General features: G+C 35.6%; 1 protein-coding gene across 1 annotated transcript in view; it reads right to left on the reverse strand.

Annotated features, from left to right (window-relative positions):
- LOC110573137 (disintegrin and metalloproteinase domain-containing protein 18-like) overlaps positions 1–22,563 on the reverse strand; it is a 214,409-nt gene that overhangs the window by 106,698 nt on the left and 85,148 nt on the right. Inside the window, exons 13-15 of the mRNA XM_021681558.1 lie at positions 20,387–20,482; positions 13,143–13,341; positions 5,840–5,945 (exon numbers count right to left, since the gene is read on the reverse strand). Of these exons, the coding sequence (XP_021537233.1) occupies positions 5,840–5,945; positions 13,143–13,341; positions 20,387–20,482 (401 nt within the window). The remainder of the gene's footprint in view (positions 1–5,839; positions 5,946–13,142; positions 13,342–20,386; positions 20,483–22,563) is intronic.

The raw sequence follows: 22,563 nt of genomic DNA on the forward strand, positions 1-22,563 counted from the left end.
ACATCTCTAGGAATGCATCCATTTCTTCCATATTATCTAATTTGCTGGCATATACTTGCTTTTAGTATGTTCTTATAGTTGTTTGTATTTCTTTGGTGTTGGTTATGATCTCTCCTCTTTCATTCATGATTTCATTTATTTGGGTCATTTATCTTTTCTTTTTGCTAAGTCTGGCCAGGAGTTTATCAATCTTGTTAAATCATTCAAAGAACAAGCTCCTAGTTTCGTTGATATGTTTTACTGTTCTTTTGGTTTCTATTTCATTGATTTCTGCTCTGATCTTTATTATTTCTCTTCTCCTGCTGGGTTTAGGCTTTATTTGCTGTTCTCTCCCCAGCTCCTTCAGGTGTAGGGTTACGTTGTGTATTTGAGACCTTTCTTGGTTTTTGAGAAAGGCTTGTATTGCTATATAATTTCCTCTTAGGACTGCCTTTGCTGCATCCCAAAGATTTTAAACAGTTGTGTTTTCATTTTCATTGGTTTCGATGAGTTTTTTAAATTCTTCTTTAACTTCCTGGTTGACCCATTCATTCTTTAGTAGGATGCTCTTTAGCCTCCATGTATTTTAGTTCTTTCCAACTTTCCTCTTGTGATTGAGTTCAAGTTTCAAAGCATTGTGGTCTGAATATATGCAGGGAATGATCCCAGTCTTTTGGTACTGGTTGAGACCTGATTTGTGACCTAGGATGTGATCTATTCTGGAGAATGTTCCATAGGCACTAGAGAAGAATGTGTATTCCATTGCTTTGGGATGGAATGTTCTGAATATATCTGTGAAGTCCATTTGGTCCGTGTGTCATTTAAAGTCTTTATTTCCTTGTTGATCTTTTGCTTAGATGATCTGTCCATTTCAGCGAGGGAGGGTGTTGAAGTCCCCCACTATTATTGTATTGTTGTCGATGTGTTTCTTTGCTTTTGTTATTAATTGGTTTATATAATTGGCTGCTCCCATGTTAGGGGCATAGATATTTACAATTGTTAGATCTTCTTGTTAGATAGACCATAAGTAAGATATAGTGTCCTTCCTCATCTCTTATTACAGTCTTTGGTTTAAAATCTAATTTGTGTGATATAAGGATTGCCACATCAGCTTTCTTTTGGTGTCCATGAACACGGTAAATGGTTTTCCACCCCCTTACTTTCAATCTGGGGGTGTCTTTGGGTCTAAAATGAGTCTCTTGCAGACACCTATCAATGGGTCTTGTTTTTTTATCCAATCTGATAGCCTGTGTCTTTTGATTGGGGCATTGAGCACATTTACATTCAGGGCAACTATTGAAAGATATGAATTTAGTGTCATTGTATTGCCTGTAAGGTGACTGTTACCGTATATTGTCTGTGTTCCTTTCTGGTCTATGTTGCTTTTAGGCTCTCTCTTTGCCTAGAGGACCCCTTCCAAGATTTCTTGTAGGGCTGGTTTTGTGTTTGCAAATTCCTTTAGTTTTTGTTTGTCCTGGAAGCTTTTTATCTCTCCTTCAATTTTCAATGACAGCCTAGCTGTATATAGTATTCTTGGCTGCATATTTTTCTCATTTAGTGCTCTGAATATATCCTGCCAGTCCTTTCTGGCCTGCCAGGTCTCTGTGGATAGGTCTTTTGCCAATCTAATGTTTCTACCTTTGTAGGTTACATATCTCTTCTCCCGAGCTGCTTTCAGGATTTTCTCTTTGTCTCAGATTCGTAAGTTTTAGTATTAGATGTCAGGGTGTTGACCTATTTTTATTGATTTTGACAGGGGTTCTCTGTGCGTCCTGGATTTTGATGCCTGTTTCCTTCCCCAAATTAGGGAAGTTCTCTGGTATAATTTGCTCCAATATACCTTCTGCCCCTCTCTCTCTTTCTTCTTCTTCTGGGATCCCAATTATTCTAATGTTGTTTCATCTATGGTATCACTTATCTTTCGAATTCTGCCCCCGTGATCCAGTAGTTGTTTATCTCTCTTTTTCTCATTTCTCTTTTTCCACCATTTGGTCTTCTATATCAGTGATTCTCTCTTCTGCCTCATTTATCCTAGCAGTTAGAGCCTCCATTTTTGATTGCATCTCATTAGTAGCCTTTTTGATTTTGACTTGCTTAGATTTTAGTTCTTTTATTTCTCCCAAAAGGGTTTCTCTGATAACTTCCATGCTTTTTTAAGCCCAGCTAGTATTTTTAAAATCGTCATTCTGAACTCTAGTTCTGACATCTCACTAATGTCCATATTGATTAGGTCCCTAGCAGTCGGTACTGCCTCTTGTTTTTTTGTTGAGGTGATTTTTTCCCATCTTATCATGTTGTCCAGAGGAGAATAGATGAATGAGAGAACAAAGTGCTAACAGGGTAAAAATGTCCCCAGAAAATTTACAGTAAACAAATGAGAAAAGACCTGAAACTGGGGGAAAAGAAAGGGAAAGAAAGAAAAAAGAAAAAGAAAAAAACAAACGAAAACAAAACAAAAGAAAAAAAATAGAATATGATCAAATATGATCTGGCTGGTGCATAGATCAGTGCCACACACTAGATTTTGGGCATATTTTGGTGTTAGAAGAAAGTGTCTCCCAAAATTTTAAAGAAAGAAAACCTTATATATGTACAAAAATAAGGGATGATATGATGAAGGGATGGACTATGACTGTAAAGATGAAAATTATAAAATATTTTATAAAAGGAATTGATAGATAAGAAGTTGGTTGAAAAAAGAAAGAAGTGGATTAAAAAAAAAAGGGGGAGAGAATGTGATTAGGCAGGAGAGTAGAACAAAACCATACACTAGAGATTTAGGGTATATTTTGATTTGTTAGAAGCAACTGTATCCCAAAATTTTAAAGAGAATACAACTTACATATATATACCAAAAATAAGGGTAACTACTATGAATGGGATAGAATGACTCTAAAAATGAAAAATAAAAAAGATTTTTTTTAAAAGGGGATTGATAAGATGTTGGTTGAAAAAGGGAAAAAGAAAATTTCAAAACAAACAAAAAAAACAGTCAAAAAAAATTAACTTTGAAAGACTAAAGAATCATGGTAAAAAAGCCATGGATTCTATGTACAGTATTCCCCTAGCTCTGGAGTTCTGCCATTTTCATTGATTGGTAAATTTGGTTTTGGCTGGCTCTTCTCTTTGATCTTCTGGGGGAGGGGCCTGTTGCCGTGGTTCTCGAATATCTTTGCTGGAGGCCGATTTGCTCCACCCTTTCCAGGTCTGGGCTAAGTTATCTGCTCGGGTTTGCTCTTGGGAGCTTTTATTCCCTGCCAGCATTAGGTACAGATTTGGAGGATGATAGTGAAAATGTTGGCCTCCCAATCTCTGCCCTGGAGAAGCCGAGAACTTGGGGCCCCGCTCCTCAGTGTGCCCCCAGAGAAAAGCAGTCAGTCACTCCCATCTCCCCGGTCTCCAGCAGCACTCCGTGCTCACCTGGCCTGTGACCGAGGGTTTCTATCTCTGGCACCCCACTCGGTGTGGAGTCTCCAAATCCAGCAGATCCCTGCGGTGGGCTCCTGTGCCACTCCTCCCAGGGGAGGAAGGGAAGTCTCCAAGGTTCTGCCGCTTGTTGAGTCCCTGCTGAGCAGTGGCCTGACTGTGCCACAGATTACAGTTTATGGCAACTCCGAGCTGAGAGCCCATGCCCTGGCTCCGTCTCTGCAGCTGGCTTCCCCACTCCAATACCTGGGAGCTCTGCTGCACTCAGGCACCCCCGGTCTTTCTGTGACCCTGAGGGGCCTGAAGCCAACTGTCCCTGCGAGGGTTCCACTCCCCACCCCCCTCACCCCACCCCCCCGCTTAGCCACTGGAGCAAAGTCTCTCAGCAGAGCTGACTTTTAAAAGTTCTGAATTTGTGCTCCGGGGCTCTATCACTTGCCAGAAGCGGCCATCAGAGGCCCCCTCCCCCACCACCTATCTTCCCGAATATCGCTTCAGATTCACTTCTCCGCACATCCTACCTTCCAGAAAGTGGTCGCTTTTCTGTTCAGAGAGTTGTTGCTATTCTTTTCTTCAATCTCCTGTTGAGTTCGTAGGTTTTCAGATTGATTTGATCCTTATCCAGCTGAATTCCTGGGACCAGACAAAATCCAGGTCTCCTACTCCTCTGCCATCTTGCTCCTCCTCCTTTAATTCTTTTGTCTTTTAATCTTTAATTAGAGTTGTGAGTGATTTACCCCCCACTATTACCACATTAGGGTATTCTGATTTTAACTATTTATTTGCTATTTCCTGTGGATTTTATTCTTTCATATGTTTTCTTTTTCTAATTAGTGTCCTTTCATCTTGGCTTGAAGAACCACTTTTTTTTTTTTAAGATTTTATTTATTTGACAGAGAGAGACACAGTGAGAGAGGGAACACTAGTAGGGGGAGTGGGAGAGGGAGAAGCAGGCTTCCCGTGGAGCCTGATGCAGGGCTTGATCCCAGGACCCTGGGACCATGACCTGAGCCAAAGGCAGACGCTTAATGACTGAGCCACCCAGGTGCCCCCTTGAAGAACCACTTTTAGCATTTCTTGTAAGGCTGGTCTTGTGATGAACTTCAGCTTCTCTTTGTCTGGAAAAATCTTTCTAACATCTCACTCTCTTCTGGCATGCAGATTTCTGCTGAAAAATCTACTGATAGTTTCATGGTGTTTTCTTGTATATATCAAGTTATTTTTCTCTTGATGTTTTTAAGATTCTTTTGTTTTTAATCTCTGACAATTTAATTTTAATGTATCTTGTTTTGGGGTTTTTGGATTCATCTTTTTGCTTCCCCCCTGGGCTTCCTATATCTGAATATCTGTTTCTTTCCCCCAGGTTAGGAAATTTTCACTCATTATTTCTTTGAATAAGCTTTCTGTCTTTTTCACACTCTCTTTTCATTCTGTTACTCTTATAATGTGTATAATATTCTCTTTAATGGTGTCCCCTAAGTTCCTTAAGCAATCTTCATTCTTTTTCTTTCCTTTTTAAGACATGGAGGTGTGTTAAGTGTTGGGACACTAAATGTGGGGTCCAAATCCTTTACTCCTCAGGAAGAAGCTGGCAGTTGGGATTTCCCTTCCAACTGCATGGTGCTGGGCCAGTGGTGGGGTTTACGGAGAGAGTGTGTATCTACCTGCTTCAGTGTGAGTATTTTCTCATGTATTCAATGTGTAGGAGTCTCAGGTATCTTCTGAATTTCTTTTAAAAGTAATTGTTCCATGTGTATATGAACATTCAGTGTGTCTCTGGTAGGAGTAAAATCCCAAACCCTCCTATGTTGCCATCTTGGTCAACCTCCTATCTGTTGTTATTATTATTTTTGATTCTTTTGTTTTCAATACTTCCATGAAATTCAGGAAGTATTTGTTATGGATTAAGCCCTCCTTTATTGGATTTCATAAATCCCTTAAAAATATTCCAGTACTCCCAATTCAGTCCTCTGCCATACTTTACATATCAGTATTTTGGAAACAAACAACAAAAACAAAAAGGAAACTTATTCCTCTCAATACTTTCATGTCTTAAAAGTCAAAGCACTTGCTTTAGGATTATTATCATTTATTAACTTAATTAAAAAACTCAGTTTTAATTATCAATGTAGTGCACAAGTTTCTGATTTTTGGCAGTTTGTGCCCACTTCATAACTTTGGTAATAAGCATTAGCCTTTTTTTTTCCTTTTGTTTTGTTTTGTTTTGTTTTTTTGGTTTAGTCTCATTATTAGAATATATCCGGGAAAAAATAGGGAAAAAGAAAACTGAATTACATTGAAGAACATTATATATAATGTTATTTGAAAATATTCTCCTGATATACAATTTACTGTCCATTACTCTTTAGTGTCTCTTGACAAGCAATCTATAATTTTCATGACTCAACAAAACAATTTTTTTCTATGTACATACTTCTGATCACAAGGTAATGGTTGTGAATTTTTAAAACCACAGTTTCCAAATTTATCAATGTGAGAATTGATTCCTTTGAAACAGGCAAATGGAGCACCTTGAGCACCTAAAAATGCAAAGATGACTGTTAAATTATTATTCTGAATCCAAATTAAATTTTTGTTCATAAAAAACCAGTGAAACTCTATTGCATAAACAAAATATGAAAAAAGTCATTCTTTTTTTCTGTGTGTATCCTGTCAATGCAAGTAGAAAGAAACAATTATCTAACAGAAAACAGAAAAGAATTATATCAATTGTAGTAGAATTAAATTATTAAAAATAATTTGCTACCCTTCCCTGTGGGAATGCATCTTGCCTCATCCACTGAATATTAAGCTTGACCTTGTAATTTGACCTTCTTAATGAAATGTCACTTATGGGCAGAAAGTCTTGTGGGACTTGTGAATAGAAGAAGTATTATATTCTCTTTTTTTCTCTGCTGGCGGATAAGTAATGTTTTAAGTAGAGGTTCATTTGTCCATCTGGGTATCATATGGAGTAGCAGCAATAGTTGTTTTGTATATGTAAATCTGAGATATTTAGAGTTGTTTCCATTTCATTAAACACATAAATTGGTACTCAAAAGTGGAGTTCTCCTGTAAAATATGCCTAAAATATGTGGCATTGTCAATGAAGGCTGGTAGTAGGTGAAAAGAAAATTATTATCATTGGATAAAGAAGAGTAATTCATGCTACATGAGGGTGAAACACTTGGAGAAACTCTCTTCTCAATGATTGAAAGGGAGATAATAGCCTTAATAAACTTCTTGTCTTAAGCAAAGAAGTAGGGAAACAGAATCTGTCTTGGTTACTTTTGGCTGTATTTGACCAGAAGGTAAAGGTACTCAAGAAAAAGATAAACTAAACTCAGGATAGAATCAGTTATTTCAGAGGTAGTAGTAAAAAAAAAAATCGAGAAAGTCCAGAAATGTGTCCATTCTATAGGCATTGGCGTGGATAATGATGGTTGCTAGCTGATGTAGATTAGCCAAATTATTATGCTTATTTCATTGTTCTGTGTCTCTTCAATGGTGGGTGCTTGTTGGTGGGTGCTAACCTGGTAGATTAATACAAAGATCTTCACATTACTTCTCTTTTCTTTCTTTCTTTCTTTCTTTCTTTCTTTCTTTCTTTCTTTCTTTCTTTCTTTCTTTCTTTCTTTCTTTCTTTCTTTCTTTTTAAATTTTATTTTATTATGTTAATCACCATACATTACATCATTAGCTTTTGATGTAGTATTCCATGATTCATTGTTTTTCACATTATTTTTTATCTCCATGTATCTACCCACATATTTCTATCCCAGAACTCTTGCCTCTAATCTTCCGGTCTTTCCACATCCAGGCTCCCCACCAACAAACTAGGCCCTTTGTCATTGTTCATTTGTATATCTATAATCTACCTCTGGCCATCTCTCCTTCCACAAAAAACAGATGACCAGATGGTCAATATCTTTCAAGGCATCCTCCAAAGTGAGGTTGCAATATGGCTAATTTCCCCCCACCCCCACTTATAACCAGTGACTGAGCCAACACACTTATAAAATAAGCCTAGGCATGTTCTTCTTGTGTAATTGGTCATGGTGAAATTCCATGTATCCATAAGTGTGAGCTGAGGGAGATGCATAGGGGAGAAAGGTGACTGTTTTGGATTTCCTGCTCATGGATTTTTTTTTTCTGCCCTCTCTTTTTGCCTGTGCTTTTAATCCAGGTGAATGAATGACTTCTATCTGTCACCACTTAACTTAGTATATCTGACATAATTGAGCTTAGGCTGTACAGTTCTGAACACATGGGTATTTGTTGTCTGAAAGTCAGATTCTTTAGCTGTACAGGGGTCACTAGTGTGACCAGAGTTTTTTGTCAAAGTGGTATAGTTCTCCAGTTTAGATGGCACAATTTTCCTCCAGAAGTCTGGAGAACTGCCCAGTCATTCTCCCAAAGAGGCTTGATATAAGCCCCACATAGCATTTTTTTTCTCCCAAGGTACACTTCTGATATTGGAGTTGCTGTGTTTTATAATTCAGAATGCATGGCTGCTTGCATTGCAGCTTGGGAATGCTGCAGAGCCCTTTTTTGTTTTTCACCTCACTCAACATTAGCAACATTTCATGTCATCTAGTAAATGGGAAATGAAGCAGTACTTCCCCATGTGGAATATACTGACTTCAGATCCCAAAGACAACTACCAGGTGTTGTAATTTTTAGTTCAATAAGATGCAAGATACATACAGTTTGCTTTTACTTTGCAAAGGATGTCAGGTCATACCTCTGATCACTGGACTCTTAAAAATTTTACTGATGACAAATTTCTAAACATTTGGAAGTCTGTCTCCTGCCCTTTATAGCACATGTGTTGTATTTAATGCTCCAACATTCTAGTGATGCTTTGCTTGTTTAGCTGGATTATAACAAAATCACTGATGGAGTAGACAATGTGATATTTTCTAGGATGTCTACATCTCTACAACTACATTATGATTGAGGGCAGGAGAGTAAAAATAACCCTGCACAAAACTCAACATTAATGCCATTATCCATTCCATGTGAAAGCAAACTCTTTCTAATTCTTTTTTCAAATAGGAAAAGAATATATTTGCCAAATCAGTGGCTATACTCCTACCACATATCTGAGGCCATGTCATTCTGCTCTAGCATAGACACCATATCTGGCATAGTGGGTGCAATTACTTAATCTACTACTTGTCTCCATTTGCAATAGATTATTATTATCTTCTGATGCCATCTGGTTTCTGCAAGAGTCATGTTGAGTAATTAAATGTAGATATACAGTTAACCACCTCTGCATCCTTTAGATCTTTAAAGGTAGCATTAATTTAGGGCACCTGGGTGGCTCAGTCAGTTGAGCATCTGACCATGGTTTCAGCTCAGGTCTTAATCTCAGGATTGTGAACTCAAAACCAAATTGGACTCCATGCTGGTCATGGAGACTACTTTAAAAAAAATACCATTAATCTCCGGAAAGAGACAGTTACAGAGGCTTTCTCCATGGTCTTGCCAAATAGGCCTTTCCAAATGGATTTGTGGACCTGGTGGACCCATTGCACACTGAAAGTTATCAAGGACTCTATTCCTTAACTCCTATAAGTCCCCACTCTCACAGAGAGACAAGATGACACTGCATTTCTGGGTATCCATGTCAATTCACACTCTTTGTCCACTAGTTTCCAAAATTCTTGGGTATTTTCATTTCCCACATGAACAGATACATAATTAAATGATTGAGGATCATTTGAGAATGTGCTAGAGAAATTGTTAGCATGTATGCTTGCCAAGGTGTTGTGTAGTTTCCCTTCTGGAACTCTAACCTTCTCTTAAGTCAATGAGTTTTTGTTCTGAAAATTGGCTTAGATTCAGAATTTAGACATAGAATTATGGCATTTATTAATGTAACTCTACTCAGTCCCCTAGTCCTCCATTTTTTAATTTCCTTTGATGGTACAAACTGGGTAATATTCTATTATCTATCTTCCTGATTGTCTGTAGACTAGGTATCCATGTCTGCAACTCTGTCCCTGCTGCTTATTACAATAATATTATCCATCTGGTTTCTGGAAGCCAAGCACTGTTCTCTTGATTTTTTTCAAGACCTTATCAATCATGCCCATTGCTATCAGTGAGCCTACTTCTATAATACCATCTCCTCCTATCACCCCTGGCCTACAGAGAAGGCCATCATGAACACTTAAAATGATTTTGATACACCTCTTAGCACCACATTCCCTGTGGCATTGGGCCTTCCTGTTGGGACTATTTGGCCTTGCACTTACAGCATATACATTACAGTATATCCATTTCCCTGAGACTTTTCTTTCTTTCCTTCATTATTTCATGGCAAGTCCATCATTTAAATTTCTCGTGGAGTGAGCCATCCCATTTTTTCCACACGTCTGGAAACAATTCTAATAGAAATTTTTATCATATTCTAGGATCCTAGCCAGGGTGTTAATTCCTTTTATCCTGGGAGAGTGCTCTCAAAACAATGAGCTCTATTATCTAATCTTATGTTCCCCTATCCAATCTAATGATCAAGCAGTCTCAGAACCCAATTTCATGTAAACTCCCTTGATTCTGGCAGTAAATGCTGACTAGGACCTACAGCTCCATTGGGGTATATTTCCTTTACTACCTTATAAGTTCCAGCAAATTCTGGCTCTATTTTGCTGTGCCTTAACTCAATTTTCAGCTTTAGTGTCCAGAACAGTTAGGAGAGAGGTCCTAATGGGGATACAATTTGTGTTTTGAGTGATAGGCTTCCACATTATCTTTAAACAATGGGAACATACTTATACCATTCTTAATTGGGCACAGGTGGTGGTGTGAGGGATCAGAGCTGTGCCACTTTATAAATTCAGTAGTTTCAGAGAAGTGTGGAGGCTAAAATTGGGGGGAACATATTTTCAACTGTTCCCCTCCCAGTTGTAGTTCTCATTATTTTTCTTTTTTTTTTTTTTTTAAAGATTTTATTTATTTATTTGACAGAGAGAGGCACAGTGAGAGAGGGAACACAAGCAGGGGGAGTGGGAGAGGGAGAAGCAGGCTTCCCGCCGAGCAGGGAGCCCGATGCGGGGCTTGATCCCAGGACCCTGGGATCATGACCTGAGCCGAAGGCAGACGCTTAACGACTGAGCCACCCAGGCGCCCCTCTCATTCTTTTTCTATCCAGAATCTTTATCATGGTAAAGCAGACTTGACTGAGAATTTACCCTCTTCTGAAGTTCCTTCAACTTGATAATTAAGTCTTTAACTTTCTCTAATCTCCTATTTTAAGAGATGAAAACCTCTTTATGAGTTAACAGTGGGGCCCATTCAGCATACACTTTGATTTTAAATGAACACCTTTTTGTTATCTTTTCTTAGATTTCAATGTTGCTTAGTAATAGCCATCTAATACCCCTGTCCTTAAAGTTACCATTTCCCCCATACATTTCAATTTACCAGCTAATGGATTATCTTTTACCATCCCAGTTCAGTCATTGAGGGTATTATCAACTTTCACCAGTGATGCATGCTCATTCACAGCTTGGCAGTAACTTAATTTTGAAAATGATCTTATAGGCTATTTTTTCATACCACTTTCAGAATCAACTGTTATGGTTAGAGCTTCCAGAAGCCAGCATCTAGATGAGGTATAATGTGAAAGCTATTTATTAGTGATTAGAATATCTGGAAGTGAGAGGGAGAAAGCAGGATAGAGCAGATAAGAAATCAAACAGAAATGCAAGCCCAACAAAGACTTGACCAACCCTATGGGTAGCTGTCTGCCAGAGTACAAATTGTGCTTGATTTGTGCCTGATTAGAACACAATTGTCAGGCCTTTATACCCCACCTCAATTAATTATTGGATTTGTGCTTTTGGGTGAGGTGTCTGCAGTTAAGACAAATTCTGGAGGAGTGAGCTGACAGCTGGAGATTATATGAGGACAGCAGGCAGTATTTCCCTTGTCCACTACACCTTTTTTTTCCCCCAGCATTCTTTAACTGCACTTAGCACAATTAAAGGTTTCATATTTCTTTTGTATTTATGTGTTTACTGTCTTTGTCTCTTGATCATAAGCTGCATGAGTACAATAGCCATGTGACAATTTTCATCTTGTTGAATGCTATCATCTTTGTGTGTTCTTGTCTTAAGTACAGCCTTTTGCCTTATAGTTTTTGGTAACATAAGAATAAGAAAAAAGTGCCTCCCCCAGATAGGAGCTCAATAAATGAAAAAGGGAGGGATGAATGAATGAACTATATCAAAAGATCAAATTTTGACGCAGTTGGGTAAGTTTTGTGGGATACTAGAGCATATATTAGAGGAGGAAATACACATTAATGGTTAAGTCTTACTTAAAGATCCTTATTTTAGTTAGAACTCAAAAAGATGTCAAGTGACAAGTAGTTCAATTCTGGATCAAAGCTCTATTTAATGAAAAAGAAGAGTATGGCCTGGACAATCTTTAATGGATGTTATAGAGAGTATTATTTAATTTTATTTTTAAATAATATATTAAACCTTGATCTAAAGTTACTGTGACAATGACAAATAATATTTTATTAAATGCAAGTAAGCATTGAAAAAGAAAAACAGCAAAGAAACATCCCTCCTTTTTTCATTTATTGAGTGGAATCCTGAAAATACAGCCTACAGAAAATACCACTGATCTGTGATTTAGGAGATTATAGCTCTGCAGCTCTGGTTAAATGTTGGTTAAGTCACCTAATCTGAAACTTGTTACTAAGGAAAAGTTTCAAATAATTAGGAAGACAATACAAATTGCATACCATGTCATTTGGTATAAACTATACACCTTATTACTGCTGGGCAAATAACTGAAAAATGGTGCTTATACTACTTTTGCTCAATTAGTAAATGATTGATCTGAATACATTTCACTGAGTGATTTTGATCTGTTCAAATTACATTTAATCCCTCTAAAAAATCATATTGGGGTATTATGAATAGTTACTGCATAAAAAGCAAGCATATATACACAACTCTCATTTGAATTACTTGGAAAAACTGTTTAAAAAGAAAATATAGAAATGAATTTTGATCAGTGGCCTATGACTACTGTTATCCTAGCAGTTCCTCAGTTAAGAAATATGATTATACTTGAGTGAAATTTACTCTGAACTTCTTGTTTTATGCCATTAAAATTAGATCATGAAGATGTGAAGTAAAAGAAATTTAAGTAAAATTCTAGAATTTACTGATTTGCCATTCCAATTTCTATGTAAATTATGAGTGGTAAACATGGATTTTTGCCCAGGTTGCTCAGTACAAGAAGCAAAAATCAAACCATGAGAAGAGGAATGTACAGTATTATTCTGGAGATACTATATAATACTATACTACTATCCTCTAAAAACATCTTCCTTAATTCAATTTTTTTTCTTTTTCTTTTCTTTTCTTTTCTTTTATTATGTTATGTTAGTCACCATACAATACATCATTAGTTTTTGATGTGGTGATCCATGATTCATTGTTTTCGTATAATACCCAGTGCTCCATGCAGTACGTGCCCTAATACCCCTGTCCTTAAAGTTACCATTTCTAAAACTGGGCGGAACATATTTTCAACTGTTCCCATCCCAGTTGTAGTTCTCATTCTTTTTCTATCCACAACCTTAATCTTAACCTTATTGAGCTTGAGATTCAAGTTCTTCTACTTCTAGAGTTGTGTGATATGTATTTTATCATATAGAGGAATCCAAATTTAAGGTAAAAGAAATATATAAGAAAGAGCAATACCTTCTCCAAATATCTGGGCACACTGGTTATCAGTAGTTTGGCATCGTCCATTATAACAATATGCAGTTCCCAACCTGCACAACATTCCATTTGATGCATAAGTATCAGGAACACAATTACTAGATGTTCCATTGCAATATTCTGTAAAATCACATTCTTGATCAATACTCTTTCTACATGGAGTGCCTGCTACTGATATCTAGGAGGAAAAAGAAAAAGAAAATCATGTTCTTGTGAATGACTATTCTTACTTGCTTAGTGAAGGGATTTATCAATAAAATATGCCTAATTATTGATATTTGGAGGAATCATAGAATTCCCAAGGTTGTGAGTTCTCTGAAGGAAATGTCAGGTACAGTATTCATTATGAAGTCTGAAGGAAAGTAACTATCTCAAATGTAAAATGATCCCTTCTGACAGAGGGTTTATAACTGTTCTGCGTTCTGCATTGGGAAGCCATCTGACTCAACCTGCATTTGGAAGGAGCCTAAATGGGTAACACATACCTGTTTCTCAAAATTGGAAGAACAATGCCTCTACATTTTTGTTCTTGAAGTGACCAAGAGCCAAATTGCCTGGTTTCAATTTCTTGCTTGGATTTTCACTAGCTTATTTGTGTGGGTGAGATACATAATCTCTCTCATTTGCAGTTGCTTCATTTGTAAACTCAGGATGATAATCATTCTCTCAGAGAGTTTTTGGTAGTTTTAAACTGAGTTAAACTGGATTATTTGTTTTTTTGAGTGTTGAGTTTGATACATTTTTTATAGATTTTGGATACTACCTTTTATCAGATATTTCATTTGCAAATATCTTCTCCCATTCTGTAGGTTGCCTTTTAGTTTTGTTGTTTCCTTCACTGTGCAGAGCTTTTTATGTTGATGAAGTCCCAATAATTCATTTTTGCTTTTGTTTTCCTTGCCTTTGGTGACATGTGTAGTAAGAATTTGCTATGGCCGAGGTCAAAGAGCTTTCTGCCTGTGTTCTCCTCTAGGATTTTGATGGTTTCAGGACTCACATTTAAGTCTTTTATCCATTTTGAATTTATATTTGTGTATGGTGTAAGAAAGTGGTCCAGTTTCATTCTTTCACATGTTGCTGTCCAGTTTTCCCAACACCATTTGTTGAACAGACTGTCTTTTTTCCACCGGATATTCTTTCTTGCTTTGTCAAAGATTAGTGACTCTATAGTTGGGGGTCCATTTCTGCGTTTTCTATTCTGTTCCATTGATCTTTGTATGTTTGTGCCAGTACCATACTGTCTTGATGACTACAGCTCTGTAATATAGCTTGAAGTCGGGAATCATGATGCCTCCAGCTTTGCTATTCTTTTTCAGGGTTGCTTTGGCTATTTGGTGTCTTTTGTGGATCCATACAACTTTTAAGATTGTTTGATGTAGCTCTGCGAAAAATGCTGTTGGTATTTTGATAGGGATAGCATTTAATGTGCAGACTGCTTTGGGTAGTATAGATGTTTTAACAAGTTTGTTCTTCCAGTCTATGAGCATGGAATGTTTTTCCATTTATTTGTGTCCTCTTCAATTTCTTTCTCAGTGTTCTATAGTTTTCAGAGTACAGATCTTTTACCTCTTTCGTTATGTTTATTCCTAGACATCTTATGGTTTTCAGTGCAATTGTAAATGGGATCAATTCCTTGATTTCTCTTTCTGCTGTGTCATTATTGGTGTATAGAAATGCAACAGATTTCTGTACATTGATTTTATATCCTGTGACTTTGCTGAATTCATGTATTAGTTTTACAATTTTGTGGTGGAGTCTTTTGGGTTTCTACATAGAGTATCATGTCATCTGCAAATAGTGAAAGCTGTACTTCTTCCTTGCCTATCTGGATGGCTTTTATTTGTTTTTGTTGTCTGGTTGCTGAGGCTAAAATTTCTAGCACTGTATTAAATAGTAATGGTGAGAGTGGACATCCCTGTCTTGTTCCTGACTGTAGAAGAGAGGCTCTCAGTTTTTCTCCATTGATGATGGTATTAGCTGTGGGTCTTTTGTACATGGCCTTTATGATGGCCACCAAATAATCTAGTTAAGATAGGGGCAGATGACATGAATAGACATTTTTCCAAAGAAGACATCCAGATGGCTAAGAGACACATGAAAAGATGCTCAACATCACTCATCATCAGGGAAGTACAAATCAAAACCACAAAGAGATATCACCTCACCAATTAACAAGTCAGGAAACAACAGGTGTTGGTGAGGATGTGGAGAAAGGGGAACCCTATTGCACTGTTGGGAATGCAAACTGGTGCAGCTACTATGGAAAACAGTATGGAGGTTCCTCAAAATGTTAAAAATAGAACTACCCTATGATACCTCAAATATCTTGCACTGCTAGATATTTACCCAAAAGATTCAAAAATACAGATTTGAAGGAGTACAAGCACCCCAATATTTATAGCAGCATTGTTAACAATAGCCAAACTGATGAATAGATAAAGCAGATGTGGCATATATATATATGCAATGGAATATTATTCAGCCATCAAAAAGAATGAAATCTTGTCATTTGCAGTGGCATGGATGGAGCTAGAATGTATTATGTTAAGGGGAATAAGTCAGAGAAAGACAAACACCACAATGATTTCACTCATATATGGAATTTAAGAAACAAAACATGAACATATCAGGGGGGAGGAAAGAGAGAGAGAGAGGGGAAACAAACCATAAGATACTCTTAATAATAGAGAACAAACTGAAGGTTGATGGAGGGATGTGGGTGGGGGATGGGCTAGATGGGTGGTGGATATTAAGAGGGGTACTTGTTATGATGAGCACTGGGTGTTACATGTAAGGATGAATCACTGAATTCTACTCCTGAAACCAATATTGCACTGCATGTTAACTAACTAAAATTTAAATAAAAATTCAAAAAAAAAAAAACTGAGTTAAAGTAAAAAGTACTTAGAACAACACATGGTAAACAATGTATGTAATAGCTATCAACATCATTATATGTAGTATTATCTGAAAGTAGAAAGGCCTCCTTGCATAGCTCAGATAAAGATTACAGTAATTGGCAAATTTATATGGCTTGTGAAGTACTTTATCTATTGTTTTTCATAGGGAAGTTTACCCCCTTCCCCCCAACACACTCTACAGTTCTGTTTAATTGAATTAATACTTAATAGACTGAGACAAAGATGAGTAACAAATGAAGTGGTGTCTTAAAAGTGATGAAATTTAAAAAAAAAGAGTATTTCAACCTAAAATCCTATACCTACAAAATCTATATTTCAAAAATTAATGAGACATAAAGACTTTCTTAAGGCAAATAATAACTGAGAGAAGTCATTTTCAGCAGACCTAAATTACAAGAAATCATAAAGGGAGGTCTTCAGGCATAAATAATATGATAATAAACAGAAATCTAAAATACAAAAGGAAATTAAGAGTAAAAAATGGAATAATTATTGTTAGTTATTAAATTCATTTTTCCCTTATTTTACTTCTCTAAAAGATAAAAGCTATATAAAGCAAAAATAGTAACAATGTATTTTGCATTTCTAGTATATGAGAGTGTCCTATTATAAGACTCATTCACTCCATGTGAAGTGTTATATTTTATGAAATCAGACTCTGATTAATCAAAGATTTGTAAACTATGTGACAACCAGTAAAATTATTTTTTAAGTGTAAATAAAAACCAATAACAAACTAGGGTTTTAGAGGGGAGGGTGGGTGGGGGGATGGGTTAGCCTGATGATGGGTATTAAGGAGGGCAGATATTGCATGGAGCACTGGGTGTTATACGCAACAATGAATCATGGAACGCTACATCAAAAAGTAATGATGTAATGTATGGTGACTAACATAACATAATAAAATAAAATTAAAACAATAGCAAAAATAAAATGAAGCTACATGTTGTATACTTTTAGAGTTTACATTTAATTTTTGGAGCAACTGTAGGTCTTATAAAAGGCTGATGGGAATTGACAATAGTGTACCTACTTTAGAAAACAGGTCTTTGGTTTCCTATAAAGCTCTGTATACATTTACCATATGAACCAACAATCTTATAAATGAAATAAAACTCTATGTTCATACAAACCCTGCTTAGGAATATTATTTATAGCAGCTGTATTTTCATCACCAAAACCTGAAAATGACTGAAATGTTCCTCAACTGGAGGAGGATGTATTAACAGACTCTGGTACAACCTTATGATACCTGCAATATTTTCAGCAATAAAAAAGCAATGAGCTCTATGGCCAATTAACCCAGATCAAAGAGCTCTTCCAGAAGGAACAGCCAGCTGGAGAGAATGTCCCTGCTTCTGTAGATGCCAAACCCCTCGGTCAGTGTGATCTTGAAGTACAACCCAGGCATTGCCTCAGCTTTGGTGTATATGCCCAGCCTGCTTCGCCAATCTCTGGTGCAAGTCTGATAAGAAAGCAGGCTTATGTACCTGTGCTTTGCATGATATTGTGGTGTCGTTACTCATACATTATCAAAAGGTAACCTTCTTTTCTTTATTCTTAATTGTGGTAAAATACACATTTGCTATATCAATCATAAAGTGTATAGTTCAGTAGACACTTTGCTTTTGCCTTTTTTGCTTAAAAAGCTAATTTAAACACTAAATTATGTCACTTATTTGAAAATAGGTCAACTTCTATAGATAACAAAACTTTGATATGGATATAATGGCCTTTTTCTCTTTAAAGGCTTTTTAAAATAGTGTTGACATCAGATCTCTAATTTAAAGTTCATTAGAATTGTTTTGTTTTTTGGGAAACCCAATTGGCTCCTACCTTAGTCTATAGTTCCATTAATAAGGAAACCTTTTAAAATTTGCATTTTGTAGTTCTTTCTGCTAAATTGGTTGTTACTAGCATTGAGATAAAATACAATTTTGAAAATTTTCTCTTTTGTATGAAGACTTTGTACCATATGTGTTTTACTGATGAGGAGGGAATCAAAAAGGATTTAGGTGTTTAAAGGAGCGGCTTTTAATTAGGACCTTGGATTCTGTAAGGAAAGCCACTTCAGTTTTGACCCTTTTTCCACAAGCAAGCACCTGGATGCCCTGAGCTGCATACCATTCCTCATGCCTTTTTCTCTTAACTGTCAGGGATGCTGCCACTGGCTCTGCCTTGGATTGTACTCTGACATGCCTGAGTAATAGTGAGGTTAGTTGTGGTTGTTGCACACACAGTTGTGAGTTAACCACTATTTGAATGATGCTGCTTTTTAGAGTTTCAGGTAACTGGAAAATTTTCGACTTTTGTGGGTTTTTTTTTAAGATTATTTATTTATTTGAGAGAGAGAGAGAGAGAGCAGAGTGAGCAAGAATACGAGTTGGGGGAGAGGGGAAGAGGGAGAGGGAGAAGCAGGCTCTCTGCTGAGCAGGGAGCCCGATGCAGGGCTCGAGCCCAGGACCCCGGGATCATGACCCCAGCCAAAGGCAGATGATTAACCAACTGAACCACCCAGGCATCCCTCAACTTTTGCATTTAAAAGTGTTTTGGAAAGACTGAAACAAAGTGAAAACATACAAAACTAATGATTTTTGCTTTGCAAAATTATACACAGGTGTTTGTTTACTATTTATTCTGTAATCCTCACTGTCTATATAACTTCAATAACACTTAAATTTGTATTTTTTTAATCACTGTACGGATTCTGCCTTCTGCCATATCTTTGTACATTCTAACCAAGTTATATGGAATGTTTGTGAGTTAGTTTCTATACCATCAAAATGTACTGCCACTAAGGACTGTAAAGAGAGAGCACACTTTTTTGAGGGTTGAGACAAATTGTTTAAAAATTTTCATAATTTGTGAGAAATAAAAAGCCAGTTTGTATAATTTTTTAATAATAAATACCTATTTTGAAAACACAAACTAAACAAACAAAAAAGGAATGGGCCACTAACAAGCACCACAACATGAATGAGTCTCAAATGCATTATGCTAACATGCCTAATTACAATGTTTATACATATGATTCAATTTATATTTCTGTAAAAGGAAAATTACAGATGCAGAAAACGGATCTGTAGTTACCAGGGTCTGTGGGTGTAGGTGTGGATTGAATACAAGGAGGCACATGGTGACTTTTTAGGAGTGGTGATAAAATTACATATCCCTTGATTGTGGTGCTAATTATAAGACTGAAAGTTTGTTATAACACTCAGAATCATTCACTAAAAGAATTTTACTGTAATAAAATTATAGTATAGTAAGTTATACCTTAATTGAAAAATTGGGCAAAAAGAACGTATGGTATATTTATGTGTATATAATATATCAGAATTGGAATTATAAAATATTTTGCATTATTGAACTTGATTTCTCATCCAAACATGTCTTAAAAAATAATATCATATTAGTGCACTCATATTTAGCCTGCAGTTATTAATTCTTGTATAATATACAATAATTTATATAACCATTCAAATGCAAATATTGTTTATTGTTTGCTACTGTGAACAGTTCTGTAATTAATGTTCTTTTTTGAACTTTCCATACATGTGCATATTTCTACCATATGTACATAAGAGAGAAACTGACTGGTAATTTATACTCTGTTCAGAGATATTCAAATATTGCTCACCAAAGGGATTGTAGCAATTCAAAATTCCACACTCTCCAAAAACGATCTTTATCCCTTCTCTTTGGTTAATATCTGACACAGTTGTTTTTAAGATTACCATTTGGATGACTAACTTATGATACTGTATTATTTTTATTTGTGTTTACCTTAATTACTGCAGATGAAGTACAGATATTGAACAATTCTACTTTCACTGTTATAAATTGCCTAAGCACCCCCTTTGCCTGTGTGTGTGTGTGTGTGATTTGCCTTTTATTTATCAATGTCTGAGAGTTCTTTGCATATTCTGTATGCTATACATTTTGTCTGCTACGCAATTTGTCTATTTGTGTTACAATTTTTTCATGGTCATTTACCATTTATTTGACTTCACAATTTCTTGAGAATTTTGATATAGTCATGTATATGTTTACTCTTTCTTTATCTGATAATTTAGAAGATGGTAAACTGTGGTTTGAACACAACAGAATAATCAGTACCTATCTGTGATGCATTCTTTAATTCATAGTAGTTTTCCTTTTTACTTGCAGTTATTTATGGACTCTTTATTTTGTTACACCGAATTACTTCTATATTCTTTTTATCAACGCCACAATAATTTAATTAGTATCGACTTCTATAATCACAGTTTAATTTCTTTTTTATAAATGTTGGGAACTTACCTCACAGTTTGATGTACAGCATAGTCCAGAACCACATCTTGCTGAGTCTTTCAGTTTACATGTATTAAAATCACAGCACTTCTTAAACTGACATTCCTAAAATTTCATAAGAAATATTATTGTAGTTCAACCACTTAACAGCTCTTATTTATTAATCTTAGCTTCTATTTATACACTTTTGTGTTCAACTTTTGAATTATACAATATATTCAGTGAAGTTTTATTGTTTTATTATTTCTAGAATGTCCAAAAGAACATATAACTATAAAAACTAAATAACATCTAAAACAGGAGTTGATCAGTAACATTACTTGAGTTTCCAAGAGAAAAACTTCCCCAATTGTCTTCTTAGTGATTTGTTTATTCTGACTTCATTTTGTGAATAAAGTTAAAGTAGAGTTGGGCAATAGTTACACTTAAAATTCATTTAGTTTATAATCATATGTCATGTTTTACTGTAATGAAATTAACAAAAAAAGGACATGTTAATAAATATATGTATTTTTATTTTTAAATTTTTAAAATATTTTTTAAAAATTTTTTTAAGATTTATTTATTTGACAGAGAGAAAGAGAGTGAGCAAGAGAGAGAGCACAAGGAGGGGGGAGTGGCAGGCAGAGGGAGAGAGAAATGGAGGCAGGGCTTGGTGGGATCATGACCTGAGCCGAAGGCACACACTTAACGGACTGATCCACCCAGGTGCCCCTATGTTCTTTTACAAGGTAAATGACAGTCAACTGTTATTCAAATGAGGTAGTAATTTAAACTAAATATTGTTTCCATGTAAATAAATTGCACTTATATAATTCTTTAATATTTTTATATTCTTAACACGGTGTTATACGAAAACAATGAATCATGGAACACTACATCAAAAACTAATGATGTACTGTATGGTGACTAACGTAACATAATAAAATAAATTTAAATTAAAAAAATAATAAAAAATTAAACACTTTCTATTTACTCAAAAAAGCAGTTTCAAAGATCTTATCCTTTAACATAAAGGTAAGATTCTTCTTGATTTTTAATTTTCCATTTGTTTCTTCTTTTTCATGTCTTTATGTCAATAGATATATATTTATAAATATTCCCATCCTAGAAATAATATAGAAAATATAGAGTAAAATTTGAAATTGTTGCTATACTTCCCAGATTCTCCAGAGGTAACTTCAATATCATTATTTGAGAGTGTGTGTGTGTGTGTGTGTGTATTCTTTCATGGACAATAAATGAAGATACTCTCCCAACCATATTTATCAATACTAATTATGACCAAATCAATTTAACTTACAATGAGCTAATGGGAAATGGTGTCTCATTTTCTGTTATCATTTCTCTAATTACTAGTGATTGTGAGCATGAATTTTTAATTTTGTACATTATGAATTAAATAATCATTTCTTTTGACCACTCTGAGTATTTTGTTTGTTTTTCCTTCTTTTCCCCACTAAATAGTGGGAAAAGCTTTTACATAGTATCCAGTTATCTTTTCTCTCTTTTATATGTTTATAACATTTCTTTGCAGTCTATTGTTTGTCTTGTTAATGGTGCCTGTCATTTTGTGAAATTTGTAATGTTCTTCTTTCTTTTTGACTATTGTTTTTTTTAATTTTTTAATTTTTTTATGACTATTGGGTTTTATGTCTCTTTACCAAGACCTCCATTATGCAAAGACTATTATCAATACTTTATTATAATATTTTTATTGCTATTTAAAACTTACAGATTTATTTTTTCTGAAATGTATCCCTCTATATTTTGTGGGATATTTGCTCAAATATTTATTACTTGTGCTTATATTTGTGTATACAAGAACAAATGCACACTCCACATGTGTAGGTGGGTATATAAAACAGAATTTCATTTGTGTAAAATGAGGGATATTTATGAAGATATAGATGTCCATCCATTCTGCCAAAGACTACCTGGAATACATCTGTAGTTCAACAAGTTGGATTTATTACTAGTGTCAGCAAAGGAGAACACACAATTACAGAATTTGGGCTTGTGTTGGGTAATTTGGGGCATATAAGGACTCTGGGCTTTGCCAGAGTAGATGCTATCAGAAAAGAAGTGGTATATCTCTGATTGGGTATTTTAATAATGCTTATCTAGAAGAGGAAGGATATACTAATGCTAAAGCTGAAATTGGTAAAGGAGCAGGAATTACTCAC

The sequence above is a fragment of the Neomonachus schauinslandi genome, chromosome 2 (assembly GCF_002201575.2).
Source record: "Neomonachus schauinslandi chromosome 2, ASM220157v2, whole genome shotgun sequence".
Taxonomy (NCBI): domain Eukaryota; kingdom Metazoa; phylum Chordata; class Mammalia; order Carnivora; family Phocidae; genus Neomonachus; species Neomonachus schauinslandi.